The 18,975-nt window shown below is 39.8% G+C and overlaps 1 protein-coding gene across 2 annotated transcripts in view; it reads left to right on the top strand.

Moving 5' to 3' along the window:
- LOC311072839 (general transcription factor II-I repeat domain-containing protein 2A-like) overlaps window positions 1-18,593 on the top strand; it is a 30,451-nt gene extending 11,858 nt beyond the window's left edge. For both annotated transcript variants that reach the window (XM_084098142.1, XM_084098141.1), the window contains 2 exons: window positions 11,381-17,749; window positions 17,875-18,593. In XM_084098142.1, coding sequence (XP_083954268.1) covers window positions 15,745-17,745 — 2,001 coding nt within the window. In that variant the 5' untranslated portion in view covers window positions 11,381-15,744 and the 3' untranslated portion in view covers window positions 17,746-17,749; window positions 17,875-18,593. The remainder of the gene's footprint in view (window positions 1-11,380; window positions 17,750-17,874) is intronic.
- The last annotated feature ends 382 nt before the right edge of the window (window positions 18,594-18,975 follow it).

Raw genomic sequence — 18,975 nt, forward strand, 5'->3', positions numbered from 1 at the left:
TAAGCCTATGCGCATTTTGTAATCTTTCTAACAGGCTATTTTGACGAAGACAGACAAATCCATTTACAATTAATTTTCTTACATTTCTTCCTTGAGTCATATTGAGTGTTTGCTAGTTGAATAGCCTATTATTATGAAGAAAACGAGGTCAACCAGAAGACGATAAATTAAATTTATTGAAGATTGAAGATTGAAGATTTGATGATTATTACAGAGATAGCATGTGTTGCGTAATTGAAAATTAATTTGCATTAAAAGAAACACAAGTCTAGAAACAGTATATGAATATATGAACAGTATAGGCTATGACCAGGTTTAACGGGCAGGACGCGCGGGCGGGACGGTTGAAACACTGTTTCAATCGTCCCGACAGCGCATCCTGTCATTTAAACCTCTTTTGCCCTTAAACTAAAAAACTCTGATATTGCACACTTAAGGGTGTGTTGCAGTACTAATACACCTGCCGTATTATCATTACAATGGCACATGAAACAATAAATCCAACTTGTCAGTCAAAAAAAAGTACCGCACGAAAGAATTCACTCACCGCATTCAAAAACAGCTTTGCGGCTTTAACTCCAAAACGGCACGACGTAAAGAAGAAATGTTTTCGCGGGTATGGTAGGCATTGCGTGCTGTACGTGCTGACGAAATTTGACGTACATGACGTGAGTGGTTTTCAAGAAAATCTCAGTGTTTCATCCGTCCCGCGTTTCAATCGTCCCGCCTCTCCCCTACACATATTTAGCAAAATACTCTCTATGGCTCTTTTTTTCTAGCCGGCTATTAGCTAGTAGAGATGAATAGTAGAATTCAGCTAGTAGAATTTCGTAATAAAATTGACAGAATCTGAGAGCTGAGATTTTTAGAGTAACCTGCTCTGTCTAGTCTGTCAGTCTCCGTGTCATCTTTGCTTCACGATTTTTCTGTGCGTGAGAACATGGATGTGTGGCGTAAGAGAGTGTGAAAAGTGTCAGTCGCGTGAGTCTCACGCTGAATGTGTGAGAGTTGACAGCTCTGATTGCAAAAGAAAAAAAAAATCTTTAAATAATGCCTACAAAATCACTAAATAAATAACACTGGAACAGTTAAAGCAGCCACATCTATGGTTTAAGAACACAGGCTACACACATTTCTGGGAGTCCTGAAGAAAAGCAGGAAAATGTTTTCAGAACTACATCTTCAGACAAACACTACAACAGTCCAACCTTATATTCAAAGTAAAAGAATGTTAAACATGTATGTAGTATAGGCAGTGAATGGTTCTGACCAGGACACCCCCATACAGTTGGTGTAGTTGGTATCACCCGCTGGTGTATGTAGACTAGTAAAACAACCTCAACGATAACTCCTGTGTGTATGTGTCTTAATGCTAATTAAAGTAGAACAAAGACAACCACAACATGGTGTCAGAAGTCGATGTACCCCACTGAATAACACCGCGCGCATCAAGTTGTGACTGAAGATCACCGCGGCGCGGGTGAACAGTGACGAACAGCAGCACGGCCGGATTATCCTAGCGAGCCCTAGGTGCTAAAGTGACGGTCAAGATGGAAATGCTTCATCCGCCGCCACCTTTGTCCCTGACGGGGAACTTGGCTGAAAATTGGCGTAAGTGGGAACAAAGATTTAATTTGTATCTTACTGCCTCAGCTCTAGTGGATAAATCTGAGACGAGACAAATCGCTGTACTGCTGCATTGCATAGGAGAAGAGGCGCTAGACATTTATAATTCGCTCGAGATCGAATACGAGGATCCACAACGTAAAAAATTATCAGAAGTCCTCGCAGCACTGCGAAAATACTGTGCTCCGCGAAAGAATACCGTCTTTGAACGACATCAGTTTTGGGCCCACACATTCTCTGAGCAAGCAGGCATAGATAAATTCCTCACGGAGCTAAGAAACAAAGCACGCACATGCGAATTCGGAGAAACTGAAGATCTCATGATACGAGACAAAATAGTATTCAGCATAACAGACTCTGGCCTTCGTGAACGATTGCTGTCTATATCTGAGTTGACCCTTTCAAAAGCCATTGACATGTGCAGAGCTAAAGAAGTCACGAGGGCACAAGTTACAGCTATGGCAGCATCATCAGAAACACAATTTGTGCATGCCATCACTAAAAAAGGGCAGCAGCCTAAATGGAGATCAAGCAAACCAGCAGTGCACAAACAAATGACAGCGCCAACTAGAGGACATTCAAAAAATTGTGCCAAGGCAGTGCCCTGCCTACAATGAAGTGTGTAAAAAATGTGGCAAAAAGAACCACTTTGCACTTGTGTGCAAATCAAAAGCCAAAATGGACGCGCTCGACATAGATACAGAGATATCTGGGATAGACACTCTGTTTGTCGGTACTGTAGTTCACTCAAACACGTCAGAGACAGGCTGGCACACAAATCTGAGTATGGCAGGCACAGTTGTCAACTTCAAGCTCGACACGGGCGCTGAAGCAAACGTCATTCCAATGAAAATCATTGATCAGCTTCAGGTTCCTGTGAACATCCAAAAGACAAACACAGTGCTTGTGTCGTATGGAGGCACCCGCATCAAACCAGAAGGTGTTGTTAAACTCCAAGTGCAGTCTAAAAATAAAACAACTGACATGATGTTCTTTGTGACTACAGCGTCAGATATAGCCCTACTGGGGAGACAGGCATGTGTGCAGTTGGACCTCATAAGAAGAGTAGACGCTCTCACACCAACATCACCTGCCACAAAAACTGAGCTCCTCAGCCGCTATGCATCAGTGTTTCAAGGTTTGGGCCAGTTTCCAGGATTGCACCATATTCACACTGACCCTTCTGTTCCTCCGGTAATACACGGCTGCAGGAAGATACCGTATGCAGTCCATGACCGACTCAGAGAGACACTGGATGAATTGGAGAAAAGGGGTGTCATAAGCAAAGTCTCTAAACCTACTGCATGGGTCAGCAGTCTCTGCATCACAGAAAAGAAAAACGGCGCACTGAGAGTCTGCCTGGACCCCAGAGACCTAAACAGGGCCATACTCCGCCAGCACTACAATATTCCCACCCTGGAGGACATACGGAGTAAGTTAGCTGGCAAAAAGTTGTTCACCATCCTGGATGAGAAGGACGGCTATTGGCAGATTCAACTAGATGAGGAGTCAGCAGATCTCTGTGCTTTCAACACGCCGTGGGGCAGGTATCGTTTTCATCGCATGCCTTTTGGCATAAAGTCAGCGAGCGAGGTATTTCAACGCTTGAACTCAGAAAGCTTTGGGGACATTGAAGGTGTTTTCATGGTGGCTGATGATATGATCATAGCGGCATCCACCAAAGCAGAGCATGATGTCATCCTGGAGAAAGTGATGAACAGAGCGGTGAGTCTAAACGTGAAATTCAACATAGACAAGTTGCAGTATATGGTCAATGAGGTTACTTACCTAGGCCATGTTATCACCGCTGAGGGAGTGAAGCCTGATGAGTCCAAGGTTTCAGCAATATTGCAATTTTCCCCTCCCACTGACAGAAAAGCCCTTCAACGTCTGCTGGGTATGACACGCTACCTGTCACAATACATTCCCAACGAAGCCACCCTCACTGCACCGCTCAGGCTGTTGCTAAGGAAAGATATAGACTGGCAATGGCATCCTGAACAGCAGTTAGCACTTGGAAAAACTCAGAACAGCCATAGCAACTGCACCTGTTCTTGGGCATTTTGACCCAAAGGAGCCTATAGAAGTGCAGGCAGATGCCTCAAAAGATGGCTTGGGGGCCGCTCTAATGCAGAAACAGCAACCAATTGCATACGCTTCAAGAGCGCTATCTGCGGCTGAAAAGAACTATGCCCAGATAGAAAAAGAGCTACTGGCCATAGTGTTCGCTCTGAGAAAATTCCACCAGCATGTTTATGGTGTGCCTGTTCAGTTCAGTCAGATCACAAACCACTTGAGGCGATATTCTCCAAACCCATAGGCGCAGCACCAGCACGCCTTCAAAGAATGCTGCTCCAGCTACAACGGTATGATATTCACATTGTTTACACTCCAGGCAACCAGATGCATATCGCAGACACGCTGTCCAGAGCATACATTCAGTCTGATGCAACAGAGAGTCTAGACCTGAGCGAAGAGAAAGTCATCTATGCAGTGAATGGAGAATCACTTTGTGGTAACATCATGCACAAGATCCAACAAGCCACACAGTCAGATCCTGAGCTTCACCTGATACGGCAGCTACATGAGCATGGATGGCCGGACAGAAAGAAAAATGTCCCACTAGCTGCTCAAGCTTATTGGCCAGTTAGACACACCATTAGCATAGATGATGAGCTACTCATGAAAGATGATCGCATCATCATCCCTCGTGCACTGCGACCAGAAGTGCTGAAACGACTTCATGCGGCACATCAGGGTATACAGCGGTCTCTAGCACATGCCAGATCATGCTTCTACTGGCCAGGACTCACTGAAGCCGTACGTCAAATGGTAGAAGCCTGTGGTTACTGTCAAGAGAGTCGTCCTGAAAATCAAAAGGAGCCACTTATTTCACATCCAGTTCCAAATGGACCCTGGCAGAAAATAGCTGCATTGACCTTCAAGGACGTTCATTTCTTCTGATTATGGACTATTTCTCTAAATATCCAGAAGTCCTACAGCTGTCAGACAAAACATCAGGCTCACTGATAGCACAATTCAAAGCAGTGTTTGCAAGACATGGTGTGCCTGACATCCTGATTGCAGATCATGTACCCTTTGCCAGTGCTGAAATGGCTAGATTTGCTCATGACTGGGGTTTCAACATCACACACTCCAGCCCAAATTTCCCTCAGTCCAACGGCATGGCAGAGCGAGCCGTAAAGACTATCAAATCTATGCTGAAAGCTGCTGCTCAGTCTGGCACTGACCCTCACCTAGCTTTATTGACTCTCCGCAACACTCCTGTCACTGGTCTCAAATACTCCCCAGCCCAGATCCTTATGGGCAGAGTCTTACGTTCCACTTTACCGGCCAGCAAAGCTGTTCTGCATCCTTCTATACCTAAACACATCCAGGAAACGCTGCAGCATCTTCAATCACAGCAAAAGAGATGGTACGATAGAACAGCAGCCCCACTTCCAGCCTTCAAAGGGGGAGATAGAGTATATATGAGAATCAAAAACACATGGAAACCAGCTACAGTTGTCAGTATCCGAGATGAGCCCCGCTTATACGATGTTGTCACATCATCGGGCACAGTCTACCGCAGGAACAGACGCCACCTCAGGCCTGACAGGTCAATCAAACAAGACTCACAACCTGACTGTTCCATGTACACCGACAATGACTTGTGCAATGACACTGTTCCAAAATCTGCTTCAGTTGAGCCTCCTCAAGATGAGGAAAGGAGCGTGAGACGTCCGGAATGCACAAGAGTCGGACGTATCGTCAGACAACCAGCACGGTTTAAGGATTATGTGCTTGCTTAAGTATGCTAGATTAGTGTTACTATTGCTTGTTCATAGCAAATGTTTATTTTATACACTGGTTATATTTTATACTTTGCTTTATGTCTGATTAATACTTTGTTCAAAGCTTAAGAAGGGGGATGTAGTATAGGCAGTGAATGGTTCTGACCAGGACACCCCCATACAGTTGGTGTAGTTGGTATCACCCGCTGGTGTATGTAGACTAGTAAAACAACCTCAACGATAACTCCTGTGTGTATGTGTCTTAATGCTAATTAAAGTAGAACAAAGACAACCACAACAATGTATATGTTGAAATGCAACATTGAATAGTGTGATGTTCTTCCAGTAGATGTTCTTTATGGTAAACCATCCATAGAACACACGTCTCATTACAATCCTGTCACGATCAATAAACAGGAAGCAAGGATGCAAGTAATCTCTTTTATTGAATGTAGTAGAAGTAGAACATTGATCGCAGGCAGGCAGGCAGACAGGCAAGCAGGGACTAGATGGTCAGATACAGGTGCTGAAGTGATGAGGTGACGAAACAGTGAAGAATCCAGATGAAAACGAAAACCAGTTGAACAAGGAACAGGAAACGAGGACACGAACTGAAACTCCGACTGGACTGGATACACAAACACTGGAGACATCAAACAACGATCTGACAAAGAGAGGAGAGTGCGATGAGAATTTATATCTGAGTAAATAGGCAGCAGCTGGCGCGCTGATCAGCTGAACCGAGCGGTAACGCCCACTCACACACACCCACACACACAGAACAACAAATACACGAGACACGAAGAAAACAGTGAATTCATGAACCGTGACAAATCCATGCTTCTTCAGTTTTAGAGCAAGGCCCCTTTGTACAACTTTATCCTGCTGATGCAACAGTCCTCGTCCATCTCAAGTTGCAAAAGATCTACTAAAGCTTCTCTGATATATATGTCACACCGGAATGTGAAGTTTTTAATTTATACCAGCATTTAGTTTCTCCACTGACAGGAAAAGGACAGCAACCACTTCTTGGATTTATACAATTTATTTAATAACAATTTACTCACAATAATAAAATAGGCAACAAGATAAAAAAGTAAAGAAAAGCACAATGACACAATAACGACAACATCATTGTCATTAGTGTCATATATGTGTTAGGGCTGTATATTATTACATTATATGTTAGAATAGTTATAGTATATTGTTATTATAGTAGGCCTAGCTATATTATAGTCTTGTTATATTAATTAGATAAGATTATTTGGATTGCTCTGGATTTTTGCATCTGGACTGGACTGCTTTTTGATTTGGATTGCCCTTTTGGATTTGTTTGCTTCCTTTTTCCTGGTAATGGAGCCAGCAAGAAAGAGGGAATCCTCCTCGGTCTTGGCTCAACAGAAGCATCAGTGTCCTCATTTATACCAGCTGGCACTGGCATTTTTATGTTCCACCACATCCTCTGTTCCTTCTTTTCCAAGGCTGGAGAGGTTTTGTCCGAGAAGAGGAATCGTCTAAACCCCAACACACTTGAAATAATTCTGTTTCTCAATAAAAAATCTATTGTAATCCTTCCTTCCAGACTATTCTGTTGCAGTTTACTTTATTACACTCCCTCCATCATACGGGTTCCTGCCCGTAAGCTCAGCTCGCGGTGTGCATGCGTTCCTCTGCACACCTTCACTCTCTGCCCCCGCTCCCCCTTTGTTTCTCGCTTGTCTCTTCTTATACAAACTGCCGCACCTGTCCTTAATTAATCCATTAGTCCGAGCAGCGCTGCCAAATCCCACCAATGTCAGAGCGAGAGGGTTGGGTCTGTCTATCATAACTGTTTGGGAGTATTTAGACCATCAAATAAGCAACCAGTGACACAGCAATAATCAAAATACACAACACACAAACCAAATAATAAATTACGTAGGTGAAATAAATTACACACAAAGGGTTCAATACTATAGACAGATAGATGTTCCACATTTGACATATATACCAGAAAAATGTCTGGGGAAGCTCTCTGAAAATGGCTTAGACTTTATTAAAAGTGTGAAGCATACAGTAGACATGTCCATGGACAGACAAATCTTAATAATTGATGAAAGTAGAGGCAAATATGGGCTAACAGCCAGAGAGTCAAGACTAAGATTAGCATTGACACAAGGATATCTGTTAGTGTCATTGCTAGGATTATGACCAGGTCCATATCTGAATCAGGAATACGGCCAGGATGAAAGCCATGGTCCATGTTTGAGTGAAAAATAGGGCAGTTAGTGTTGGAGACGAGACAAGTTGTGACTCCTTAATAGACTGAATAAATGGAGATACTGTCCCATGAAGACTAACTGTCACCGTTTCCCTGGTTTTCCCTGGCCCTGTCACGTACTACATTTCCCAGCATCCTCCTGGATCCACACCTGCATCCACACTTCCCTCATCACCGCAGCTGAACCCCATCTCCTCATCATTACCTCATCACCAGCCTTTATATTCAGCTCCCTCAGATGCACTCACTGCTGGGTATTGATGTGTTCTGGGTCTAGTTTGGTTATCTGTCACTGGTTCCAAAGATCATCAGTGAGTGAGTCCATGTTTCCTCACTCGGGGTGATTCCAGTGTCGTTGAGAGTTTACCGTCAGCACAAACGGGGTGGATCCCCGTATCGACGGCGTATCAAGAGTTTGTGTGGTTAAACACTGGTTCCAAAGGTCATCGGCGAGAGATTCCATGTTTCCTCTCTCGAGATGATTCCAGTGTCTACCGAGTCTGCATCTATGTTCCATGCATCTGTGAGTCTTCATTCAAGTTCAGTGTATCTACAAGTCTACATCTAAGTTTCAAGGCTCTACGGAGACTGAGACTATCATCTATGAAGACTATTATCTACGGAGACTGTCACCTATGGAATCCATTATTTCCTGAGTTCGAGTATTCAGAGACATTTCCTGAGTTCGAGCATTCAAAGAGACTCTAAGTTCATTGCCTTTTGAGTTTGACCTTCAGTTGCCTCCAGGGATTCTTGGGTTTGCACACGTGTATAAATAAAGTTTGAGTTTAAGTTGTATTCTGGTCTCCTGTCCTGGTATAGCGTGACACTAACATAGTGGTCCCCCTGACCTTCCGCAATGTGGCCCAGAATTAGCAGACCTTCACTAGAATGACCAAATGGGGATAAAAAAGTAGTGACTTCTACACCAAGTGTTGATACAACGAGAAACTGTTGTATACTGTATACTGAATATTATGGATGCTATTTAAAGTGTTAAACAAGTTTTTATAATAACCATTTAAATGACTATATCTCAAAAAAAAAAAAAAAAAAATATTACTAAGAGAAACTACCTGGGCAGACTTTCAGCTGAAATTGCAATTAGTTTTGTTTGTAATAATTATTATTTTATTTCATTATAAATATCCGATATTTTATAATAATTCCTGCAGAAATGTGCAAAGTTTGCCATCATTCTGATTTGAATGTGCTTTTATCAGTTTTGAAAGCAGTGTTTGCATTATATATATATATATATATATGCTGCAAATAGTGTTTTGAAGATGGTGAAGAATGAATGACAAAAGTGTTCATGAATTTGAGAAAATGTGGTCATTGTCATTGAATGCATTTTGTGTGAAAGCAATGGAAAATGATTCACAGTTTGTTCTGAGGAGAGTTTGTGACTTCAGTTTTGACCGATGCGTGTGAGCAATCGGAAAAAAAAGAAAAAGAGAAACAAAGTTTATCAGGATTAACTTCCCACACCACAAGTATTTTTGTCAGTAACAGCTTTTTTTTCCAGTAATGATAGACCAAGACTCAAACTAGAAAAAAAAGTTTGTTGAGACAAACTTTAAGTTGGCTTGAGAAAGCCAGACCAGAGAGTTTGAAGAAGTTAAAAGAAAGTTAGAAGTTTTAAGTAGTTTGAAGTTTAAAGTAGTTTAAATTTTGATTGATAAATTAGTAATACTTAGAAAGAAAGAAAAAAGATTAGTTAGAAAGAAAAAGAAAGAAATATTAGTTAGAAAGAAAGAAATATTAGAAAGAAAGAAAGATTAGTTAGAAAGAGAAAGAAAAATAGATTCGTTAGAAAGAAAGATAAGTTAAAAGAAACATTAGTTAGAAAGATGGATTAGAAAGAAAGATTAGTTAGAAAGAATGAAAGGAAGAAAGAAAGACAGATTAGTTCGAAAGAAAGAAAGAAAGAAAGAAAGAAAGAAAGAAAGAAAGATATATTAGTTTCGAAAGAAAGAAAGATGGATTAGTTAGTTAAAAAGAAAGAAAGATGGATTAGTTAGTTAAAAAGAAAGAAAGATGGATTAGTTAGTTAAAAAGAAAGAAAGATGGATTAGTTAGAAAGAAAGATAGATTAGGTACAAATATAGATTAGTTAGAAAGAAAGAAAGAAAGATAGATTAATTAGAATGAATGAAAGAAAGACATATTAGTTAGAAAGAAAGAAAGATAGATTAGCTAGAAAGATAGATTAGTTAGAATGAAAGAAAGAAAGATATATTAGTTAGTTAAAAAGAAAGATAGATTAGTTAGAACGAAAGATAGATTAAATAGATAGATAGATAGATAGATAGATAGATAGATAGATAAGGTTTGAAGATAGATAGATAGATAGATAGATAGATAGATAGATAGATAGATAGATAGATAGATAGATAGATAGGGTTTGAAGATAGATAGATAGATAGATAGATAGATAGATAGATAGATAGATAGATAGATAGATAGATAGATAGATAGATAGATAGATAGATAGATAGATAAGGTTTGAAGATAGATAGATAGATAGACAGATAGATAGATAGATAGATAGATAGATAGATAGATAGATAGATAGATAGATAGATAGATAGATAGATAGATAGATAGATAGATAAGGTTTGAAGATGATAGATAGATAGATAGATAGATAGATAGATAGATAGATAGATAGATAGATAGATAGATAGATAGATAGATAAGGTTTGAAGATAGATAGATAGATAGATAGATAGATAGATAGATAGAAGATAGATAGATAGATAGATAGATAGATAGATAGATAGATAGATAGATAGATAGATAGATAGTAAAGTGAATTAGTACATAGAATAGTAGTTTAATTGAGTCTAGGGCTTCAGGGATTTTAGATTTGAGTTTTTGTGTTTGTGCACTAATGGGCCCGTAGTCTTGGCTCATTTTGAGCAGTCTGCAATGAAAGTCTATGGGATTTTTATGGTTTTTAATATTAATTTTTAAGAAAACTGAAAGTCAAATCAGTCTGAAAAGATATAGCACACTAAGTCAGAACAGTCTGAAGGTCTGACCCGAGTTTGGAGTATGTAGAGTTAAAGCTCTAGGAGGAGTTAGAGTCAGATTTTTTAGTCTCAGAAGAATAATAATAAGTTTAAATAGGATTTCAGTAAGTTGGCTTTCTCAAGCCAACTTAACTAGTAACTGTAATCTGCAAACATTTAGTATTTTTGAGATTGTCCGCTTATAACTGTGTCCACTTAGCTGATTAACAGAAGTCAATCGGGCTAGTTTCTGCTTTCAGATTGTGTGCAGATTTTGAGTACAACTATCATTTAACTGTATTTAATTTGACTATAAACTATTCTTGGAGCTCAATAGCAGCTGGACTGAACTGCCAGGAGCCGTATTTTACGATTTGAGATCGTTGTTTCAATATTGTTATGATTCATCTGTAGCATTCTTTCAAAGGCATATGCCATTTTTAATTTCATTAACTTAAGTGAAAGGGCCCAACTTCACTCTTTATAAATATTTTTGTCATTTTTCTGGTGAAAGGAAACAATACAAAACCAACTGAAAGTGGTTTGCTCAGTTGCTATAGTAAACTGGTTTAGCTGGTCTCTCAACCCAAACCCCTCTAAACCATTAAAACTGTTTGGCCAGACTGTGAGACCAGTTTAGGGTGTTCTTCTTAAAAGGTTTCTTTCTTTTTTTTTTCTTTCAGCAACTCAAAGTGCAGCAGTAAACTTAGACCATGCAGGACAACAACAGAGATTTCCTCAACTCTACTGCAGCTTCTGATGATCATGATATCTATCCAAGCTATTCTAATCCACGCTATGAAATCAGACAGTCCATCTTCTTCATCACTGCTCTGTGTGTGGGGGTGCCGTGTCTGATTTGGGCTTTTTATTTAGTGCATCTTCAGAGAAAGACAAGAGTCCGGATCTCAGCCTTCATCATCCTCCTCCTCCTCTGTGACCTGTTGCAACTGCTCCTGTATATATATATAGTGTCAGTGCTGCTTTCTTCAGGTATTTTCCATGGCTTTGCCTCAGTCATTATAAGCTATGGATATTTTTGTCTGAAATTGTGTGGCGTTCACCTGCAACAGCTGGTGTCTCTGGAGGGGGTTCTGACACTGAAATATCCACTGATCTCTGCTCATATTTTCTCAACCCCCTGTTACATCATAATCTCCATCATTATACTTGTTTTTCCTGTAATGTGTGTATTATTGGTGATTTTTGACGGCAGTGGTGTTGGTTTTTATCTCGTTGTTGGCTCAATTCTGGTACCTGTGTGTTTATTGGTTGTCACAGGCATAATCACATGCAAAGCCCCGCCCACTCCTGCCAGAACACCTGTCAGTGACAACAGACCAGGCGCATCGTTGTTTCTTGTTACCATGGTTACCTTAGTTGTGCTCTATTTACCATTTGTGTTGGTTTACTGTGTGCGAATTCTTGTTTTTCACATGTCAGAGTCTTGGTCCGTGATGTCTCTCTGCTTGTCGATTTTGACAGTGATTTCAGAGCCTCTCCAGTGTGTGCTGATCTGTAGAGAGAATCTCAGCACTCAGACCAAACAAACACACATAGAGCTCAACTCTGAACAGACATCAGTCTGAACTGAATATCCAGACGAGGCTTATTTCTATATATATAAAAAAAATGGTTCAACTTTATTTTGATGGTCCCTTTAACACATTCTGTTGACTATAAGTAACGCTGCACCTACATGTCAACTAACTCTCATTAGAGTGTTAGTAGAGTATTAGTAGACTGGTAGGGTCATGGTTAGAATAAGTTGACATGTAGTTGCAAAGTTCCTTATAGTCAGTAGAATGTTCAAAAGGAACCATCAAAATAAAGTGTTACCAAAAGTTTTAAAGAAATATAATCACAAATGCTTAATACATTTTCTCTTGTGCTGAAGTTAGCAAAATGGCTTAAAATGGCTTATGACACCTGTACACAAACACACACACACACACACATACAAGACAGTTGCAGCTCATACAGAACACTGCTGAAATATGAACATATCACACCAGTCCTTGGGTCCTTGCACTGGCTTCCAGTTGCATTTAGAATTGATTTTAAAGTACTGTTACTTGTTTATAAATCACTCAATGGTCCATGGTCTCAATACATTGCAGATATGCTCATCAAATATAAAACTAACAGATCAGTCAGATCATCAGGATCACGTCAGTTAGAAATAATAACAGTGGTTCACTCAAAGCAAGGAGAGTCTGCTGAGTCTGGAACCAGCTCCCAGAAGAGATCAGACGTGCTTTAACAGTAACATTCAAATCCAGACTCAAAACACTCTGTGCGTTTACTGACTGAACACTAGCTGTGCCACTGTGTGTTCGACTGATTGCATTTTATCTTATTTATGTAACATCTTTTTATTCTTTTTATAACTGTTTTACTTATGCTGTTTTGATTTTTGGTTAGGGTTGTCTGGTTGGAAGAGTTGAGAGGATTGGGAAGTGAGACGGTGATTACCGAAAGCCATCAGAGGCGACAGTCACTAGGAAGTCGGGAATTGTTACTAGTGTGTCTCGCGATCCGAAGCTCTCCGACTCTTCCATTCAGACAGAGGCGCACCGAATTTAGTAATTCAGGACTCTCTGCTTTTATTGTTATTTTTATATCTTATACATTATATTTTTACCTTATGCATCTGTTGTGATTATTTTGTCAATTTAAATTCCTTCTCTGTGTAAAGCATTTTGAATTACCATTGTGTATAAAATGTGCTATATGAATAAACTTGCCTTGCCTATTGTGTTTATATACAGCTAGTTATAAATACTGTTTAAAAAAAATACAAATGAGGATATCACCAAAAGGATCCCATGTTTCACACTTGAAACAATTTATATATAAAAAATAACATGAATAGTTTTCTCAGCCTTGAATCTGTGTCAGAGTCCTGCAACGGGTCGGGTACTCGCATAAAAGTGGCTAAAACGGGTGGATTGTGACATTCCTAAAATTGCGGATGAAAAATATGTGCAATATTTGTACGTCTAAATTACCATTACAGATAGGCCTACGCAAATATGTGTTTTAGTCAGGCCATCCTTAAAAATATTCTTGTTTGTCGTAAACCGACCGACCCTGTCAATTTAGGACCGACTCAATAAAAAAAATGTTTTCCCCTTTTAGTCCGACCAACTTGCCGGTTGTAAACTTGCGTTAAGACTGACTGATTTTTTTTTTTTTTACTCTTCAAACAACTAATACAAATGCAATAAAATTATATTAATTATATTTTAGTAAGTATTGTGTATATAAATTGCCCATATATAGACCTACATACAAACGTAGGCTACGCTCTTTCTTTTAAATAAAAACCCGTGGCGTCATCTATGATTATAAGGGCTGTAGGCTATATGCGAAATGAAACCGAAATCGCGACACTCAGGGCCAAGAACCTACAATTAAAACTTTCACAGAAATCTCAAACAGGCATTTAAAACACCAAATATTAAGAATTGGCACATCAAGCAAAATAATATTCGATGATTGATCGAAAATCGTATCTCTCCCCCCACATGCTCACCGGCAACACTCCGACATTAAATTTCTCTGTACTGCTAATAGGCCTATGTGTTGTAGCCCAGTCATTAAAAAACGATTTAGTTTCATATTCATGTTTAAATAAAATAATATATATTTTTTTTAATTTCATGTTGATTATATGAAAAGTGAAAAGCATGAATAAGATAAGATGATCCCGAATATTGGGAGATAAATGGAGTGGGCAGACATGATTTTGACCACTTCATTAAGTTTGTTTTTGTAGAAAACCTTTCTTTAAAGTGAATTTCGTTTTGTATTAATTGTATCTTAATTTTAATCAATGTTTCTTCAACCAATTTCCTGGATTTAATAAATAAGAGGTAGGCTAAATATAGCAGGCAATATAATCAAGACAAGGAGGCGCTGGCGCGTGAGGCTATTGTGATGTTGAGAGAGGTGCGAGATAAAAAAATAAAGCACTTTAATTGGAATGATTTTAGCTTGTGTGTGATTTATCGCGGGCACGGGTCGGGTAACGGGCCAAATATTAACGGGTCTGGGCTGGTGCGGATTTAATTTTGATATTATCACAGGTGACGGGTCGGATCTGGTGCTTAACTTTGCGGGTACAGGCGGGGGCGGGTCTCCAAAAATGGACCCGTGCAGGACTCTGATCTGTGTGACTGTCAGGGTTCCTGAGTCTCATTGTGTGTTTCTCCCACTACTTCCCAAAGAACACACAGCGTCTCATTTAATTCCTGGATGACCTCTGTGTGTTTGGTGTGGCAATGTGGGAACTCCCATGCCGTCACTGTGAGTGCTTTAGGATGCGTTCCCAGGATGCTGTCACATTTTCTCCCACTTTACCTTCCACTCCTCATCCCCATAGAGCGGGGGTCGGATGCAGCTCTTAAGTGCCGCCCTAGTGGCTCCCTGGAGCTTTTTCAAAAATATGAAAATGAAAAAAATATTTTTTGCACGCACTTTCGCACGTACGATCACACCGGTGTGATCAGTCAAGGCTGGTCCCTGGAGCGTACGATCACAAGGGTGTGATTAGAACAGTCAGTGCATGACGTGATCAACTGCTAAATTCAAATGTGCTTTCGCGGGTTGGCTGGCGCTGAGCCAGAGACAGGCGCGCTCAGAGCTGTCATATATCACAACTTTTCAGTGTTTTCAACCACATAACGTTTTAAGTTTCAGACATTTAAGTACTAAAAAAATATATATTTAGAGTTTGTAAAATACACACTGATGTCAAAGGAAGAGGCAATAATAATCCTTTATTAACGCGATTGTTATAAAGGTGTTTAAACAGCAAAACACTTCCATTTGCATATATTTGACAATCGGAATATCAGATAGTTCATGCCATATCTAACAAATTTGTGAATATTTTGAATAAAAAAGGAAAAATTACATAAAAGCAGATCATCATTCATTCAGCTCTGTTGTTGCTGCGGTGTGTCACGTGACAAGCAATGACGCGTCACCATGGAAACCATAAAGTGACACATTCTAAATAACGGTCGCCTTGAAAAACTCTATGGAAAAACTCACGCTGGGGGTTGACAAACAAACAAACAAACCGGCGGGTGTGTCATGGGCCATGGATCCCAAGGGGAAAAAGAGAAAGATAGTTGAGGAGAACAGAGGATTCAACAGTTCTTGGACCGAATCATTTGCTTTCATTGCCAGTGCAGAAGGATTGCCTGCATGTTTGCTTTGTAATGAGAAGTTGTCAAATAACAAAAAGAGTAATGTGGAAAGACATTTCCAGGGAAGGCATGCTACATTTGCAGCCAAGTACCCAGTTGGGAGTGAGAGAAAAAGTGCGATTGCATTACTTCTGGAGAAATTAGAGGAGCGCAAAGATAAATTTAAGAAGTGGATTGCATCTCCAAACTCCACTACTGCTGCTAGTTTTGTTGCAACCCGGGAGATAATAAAGCGTGGGAAACCGTTCACAGATGGTGACTACATGAAGGATTCATTCATTAAAATATCAGAGCACCTATTTTCAGACTTCAAAAACAAAACCGAGATAATACAGAAAATTAAAGACATGCCTCTCTCCGCAAAGACAGTGAAGGAAAGGGCCATACAAATGGCAGGCAACATCACCAATCAGCAAATCAAGGACATTAATTCAGCTCCAGCATACTCAATTGCCTGTGATGAGTCGTGTGATGTGATCGATATTGAACAGGCAGCGCTGTTATGCAGGTATGTTAACTCTGATGGGCCGCAAGAAGAAATTATCAAATTAATACCACTGAAAGGCCAAACACGTGGGGAGGACATATGTGAGGCTGTGCTGAAGTGTTTAAATGACAATGGAATAAACACCAACCACCTGATTTCAGTGGCTACAGATGGGGCACCCAGTATGAGGGGATCACAAAAGGGGTTTGTGACTTTATTACAGAAAGCGTTGGATCGAAATCTGCTTGCATTTCACTGCATCTTGCACCAAGAAGCACTGTGTGCACAAACATTCCCACCGGAGTGTATGGAGGTGATGAACCTTGTCATCGAGATGGTGAACAAGATAATTGCAAAAGCATTAAACCACCGTCAGTTCCGTGCATTGCTAGATGAAGTTGACAGCGAATATTCCGATCTCCTGCTACACAACAAAGTCCGATGGCTGTCCAAAGGTGAGGTTTTGCGTCGCTTTGTTGCTTGTTTAGAACATGTGAAAACATTCCTGAAAAGCAAAAACCTGAACTACCCGCAACTGGAAGATACCGAGTGGCTGGAAAAACTGCACTTTATGGTGGATATGACAAGTCACCTAAACATGCTGAATAAAAGTCTCCAGGGGCGGGGAAACACTGCACTGCAAATGCTGGAAGCTGTTTTGTCATTCGAGCGCAAGCTGACTGTATTCGCCAGAGATGTACAGCGAGGCACGCTCTCTCACTTCCCCTCCCTGAGAGAGTTCAAAGAAGCCTATCACGATCACACACTCAACGGTGATTATTTACAAGGTGCGATCGTGGATATGCAAACTGCATTTGGGAGCAGATTCAGCGACTTCCGAAAGGAAAAAATTACACTATCTTTCCCTGTCACTCCCCTGGAGATTGACCCGTCCTTGTTGAACACATTCCCAGGAGTAATTCAACCTGACCTTGAAATGGAAATGGCCGATATAGCTGACAAAGATTTGTGGGTGTCCAAGTTCAAAAGTCTGACAGCCGAGCTTGAAGACGTCACTCGCCTGAAAGCCCAGCTTGCCCAAAGCCACAAATGGAGCGAAATTGAAAGCCTCCCAACTATCGAGAAACTTGTGTTTGACACATGGAATGCTCTCCCTGACAGTTATAGGAACATGAAGAAATATGCATTTGGAGTATTATCCATCTTTGGATCAACATACCTGTGCGAGCAGATATTCTCAAACATGAACTACATCAAATCCAAGTACCGCACCCGCCTCACAGATGAGAGCCTGCAGTCCTGCGTGAAGATTAAAGTTACATCTTACATGCCCGATGTTGAGAAGCTGTCCAGTGATGTCCGAAAACAGAAGTCACATTAAACGGGTAAGAACACAATCACATAGGCACATATTTAGTAACAAAGTGGCTTTTTCATTAATTGATTTCGGATTTTTGTCAGTATATATTTGGAATGACACATAGGGATATTATTGTGTTTTGTTGCTCAGGTCCGAGGATGGCTGCATTATTGTGCGTGTCAAAAGAGAAGAGGATTATGCTGCATTTTACCCTTGCACTGACTTACTTGGCATTTGCAGAAAACTAAAGAGGACAATGCACAGAAATCGAACTTAAACTATTATTTTTGTCACGGGCATGACTGGGCTGCTTTTATGTTTTTAGTGTGTTTTATACTGTTTTAATGGTTTATGCATGTTTTAAAGACTTTTACAGTTCGTTTCAAAAGGCTGCTGTTTTATTGCACTCTATCTGTTGGATTGTATTGTATTGTATTATTGAGGATTGAAGAGGACTGCATTTGCACATTTTGTTGTTTTTTCGAATCCTAAAGTAAAAATGACATAAAAAATCTGATTTCTTTATTGTATTTCTTTAATTTCATCAATGCAACGAAACATAATACATTAAAATTATAATGGAAGTTAAACTTAAAGCCCCATCGTACAGCAGAGTAGTCACGTGGTGCGTCATTCTCTCCAGGATGCGCTGCAGGGAAAATAAACATTTAATCATGAATGCTCATTATGAATTTGTAGCCTACTTATAATTTTGATACTAGGGGGCTAATAAAGCTAATATAGACACTTACAGCATGTGTTGCCTTCATTATAAGGCTTATATAAGGCTTTTAATTTTTTGCGGCTCCAGACAGATTTTTTTTTTTTTTTTTTTGTCCAATATGGCTCTTTCAACATTTTGGGTTGCCGACCCCTGCCATAGAGGAATTCTTTCACATGATCAAATGTCCCACCTGGATGCAATGCTGGATGTTTGCCCCTTACAGAACAAAATATATGGGAATATACTGCAAAATATAATGTGATATATTACATAATACATTTCCATTTATGGGAAACTAGTGCTTATATTTTTCAATATACTGCAATATATGCTTTGACCATGTATGGCTATATGTTAATGAATATAAAATATTTACAAATGAAGACAAAAATAGCATTATGTAATATTAACAAAATTTTATATTTTATTGTGTACATATTTTTCACATACATGTTCCCATATAAATGTAAATGTAATTAAATATTGACATTACAATAATGTAATGTAGGAACATTACATTACAGTTG

Source organism: Abramis brama (assembly GCF_963993115.1).
Source record: "Abramis brama genome assembly, chromosome: 22".
In the NCBI taxonomy this organism is placed as follows: domain Eukaryota; kingdom Metazoa; phylum Chordata; class Actinopteri; order Cypriniformes; family Leuciscidae; genus Abramis; species Abramis brama.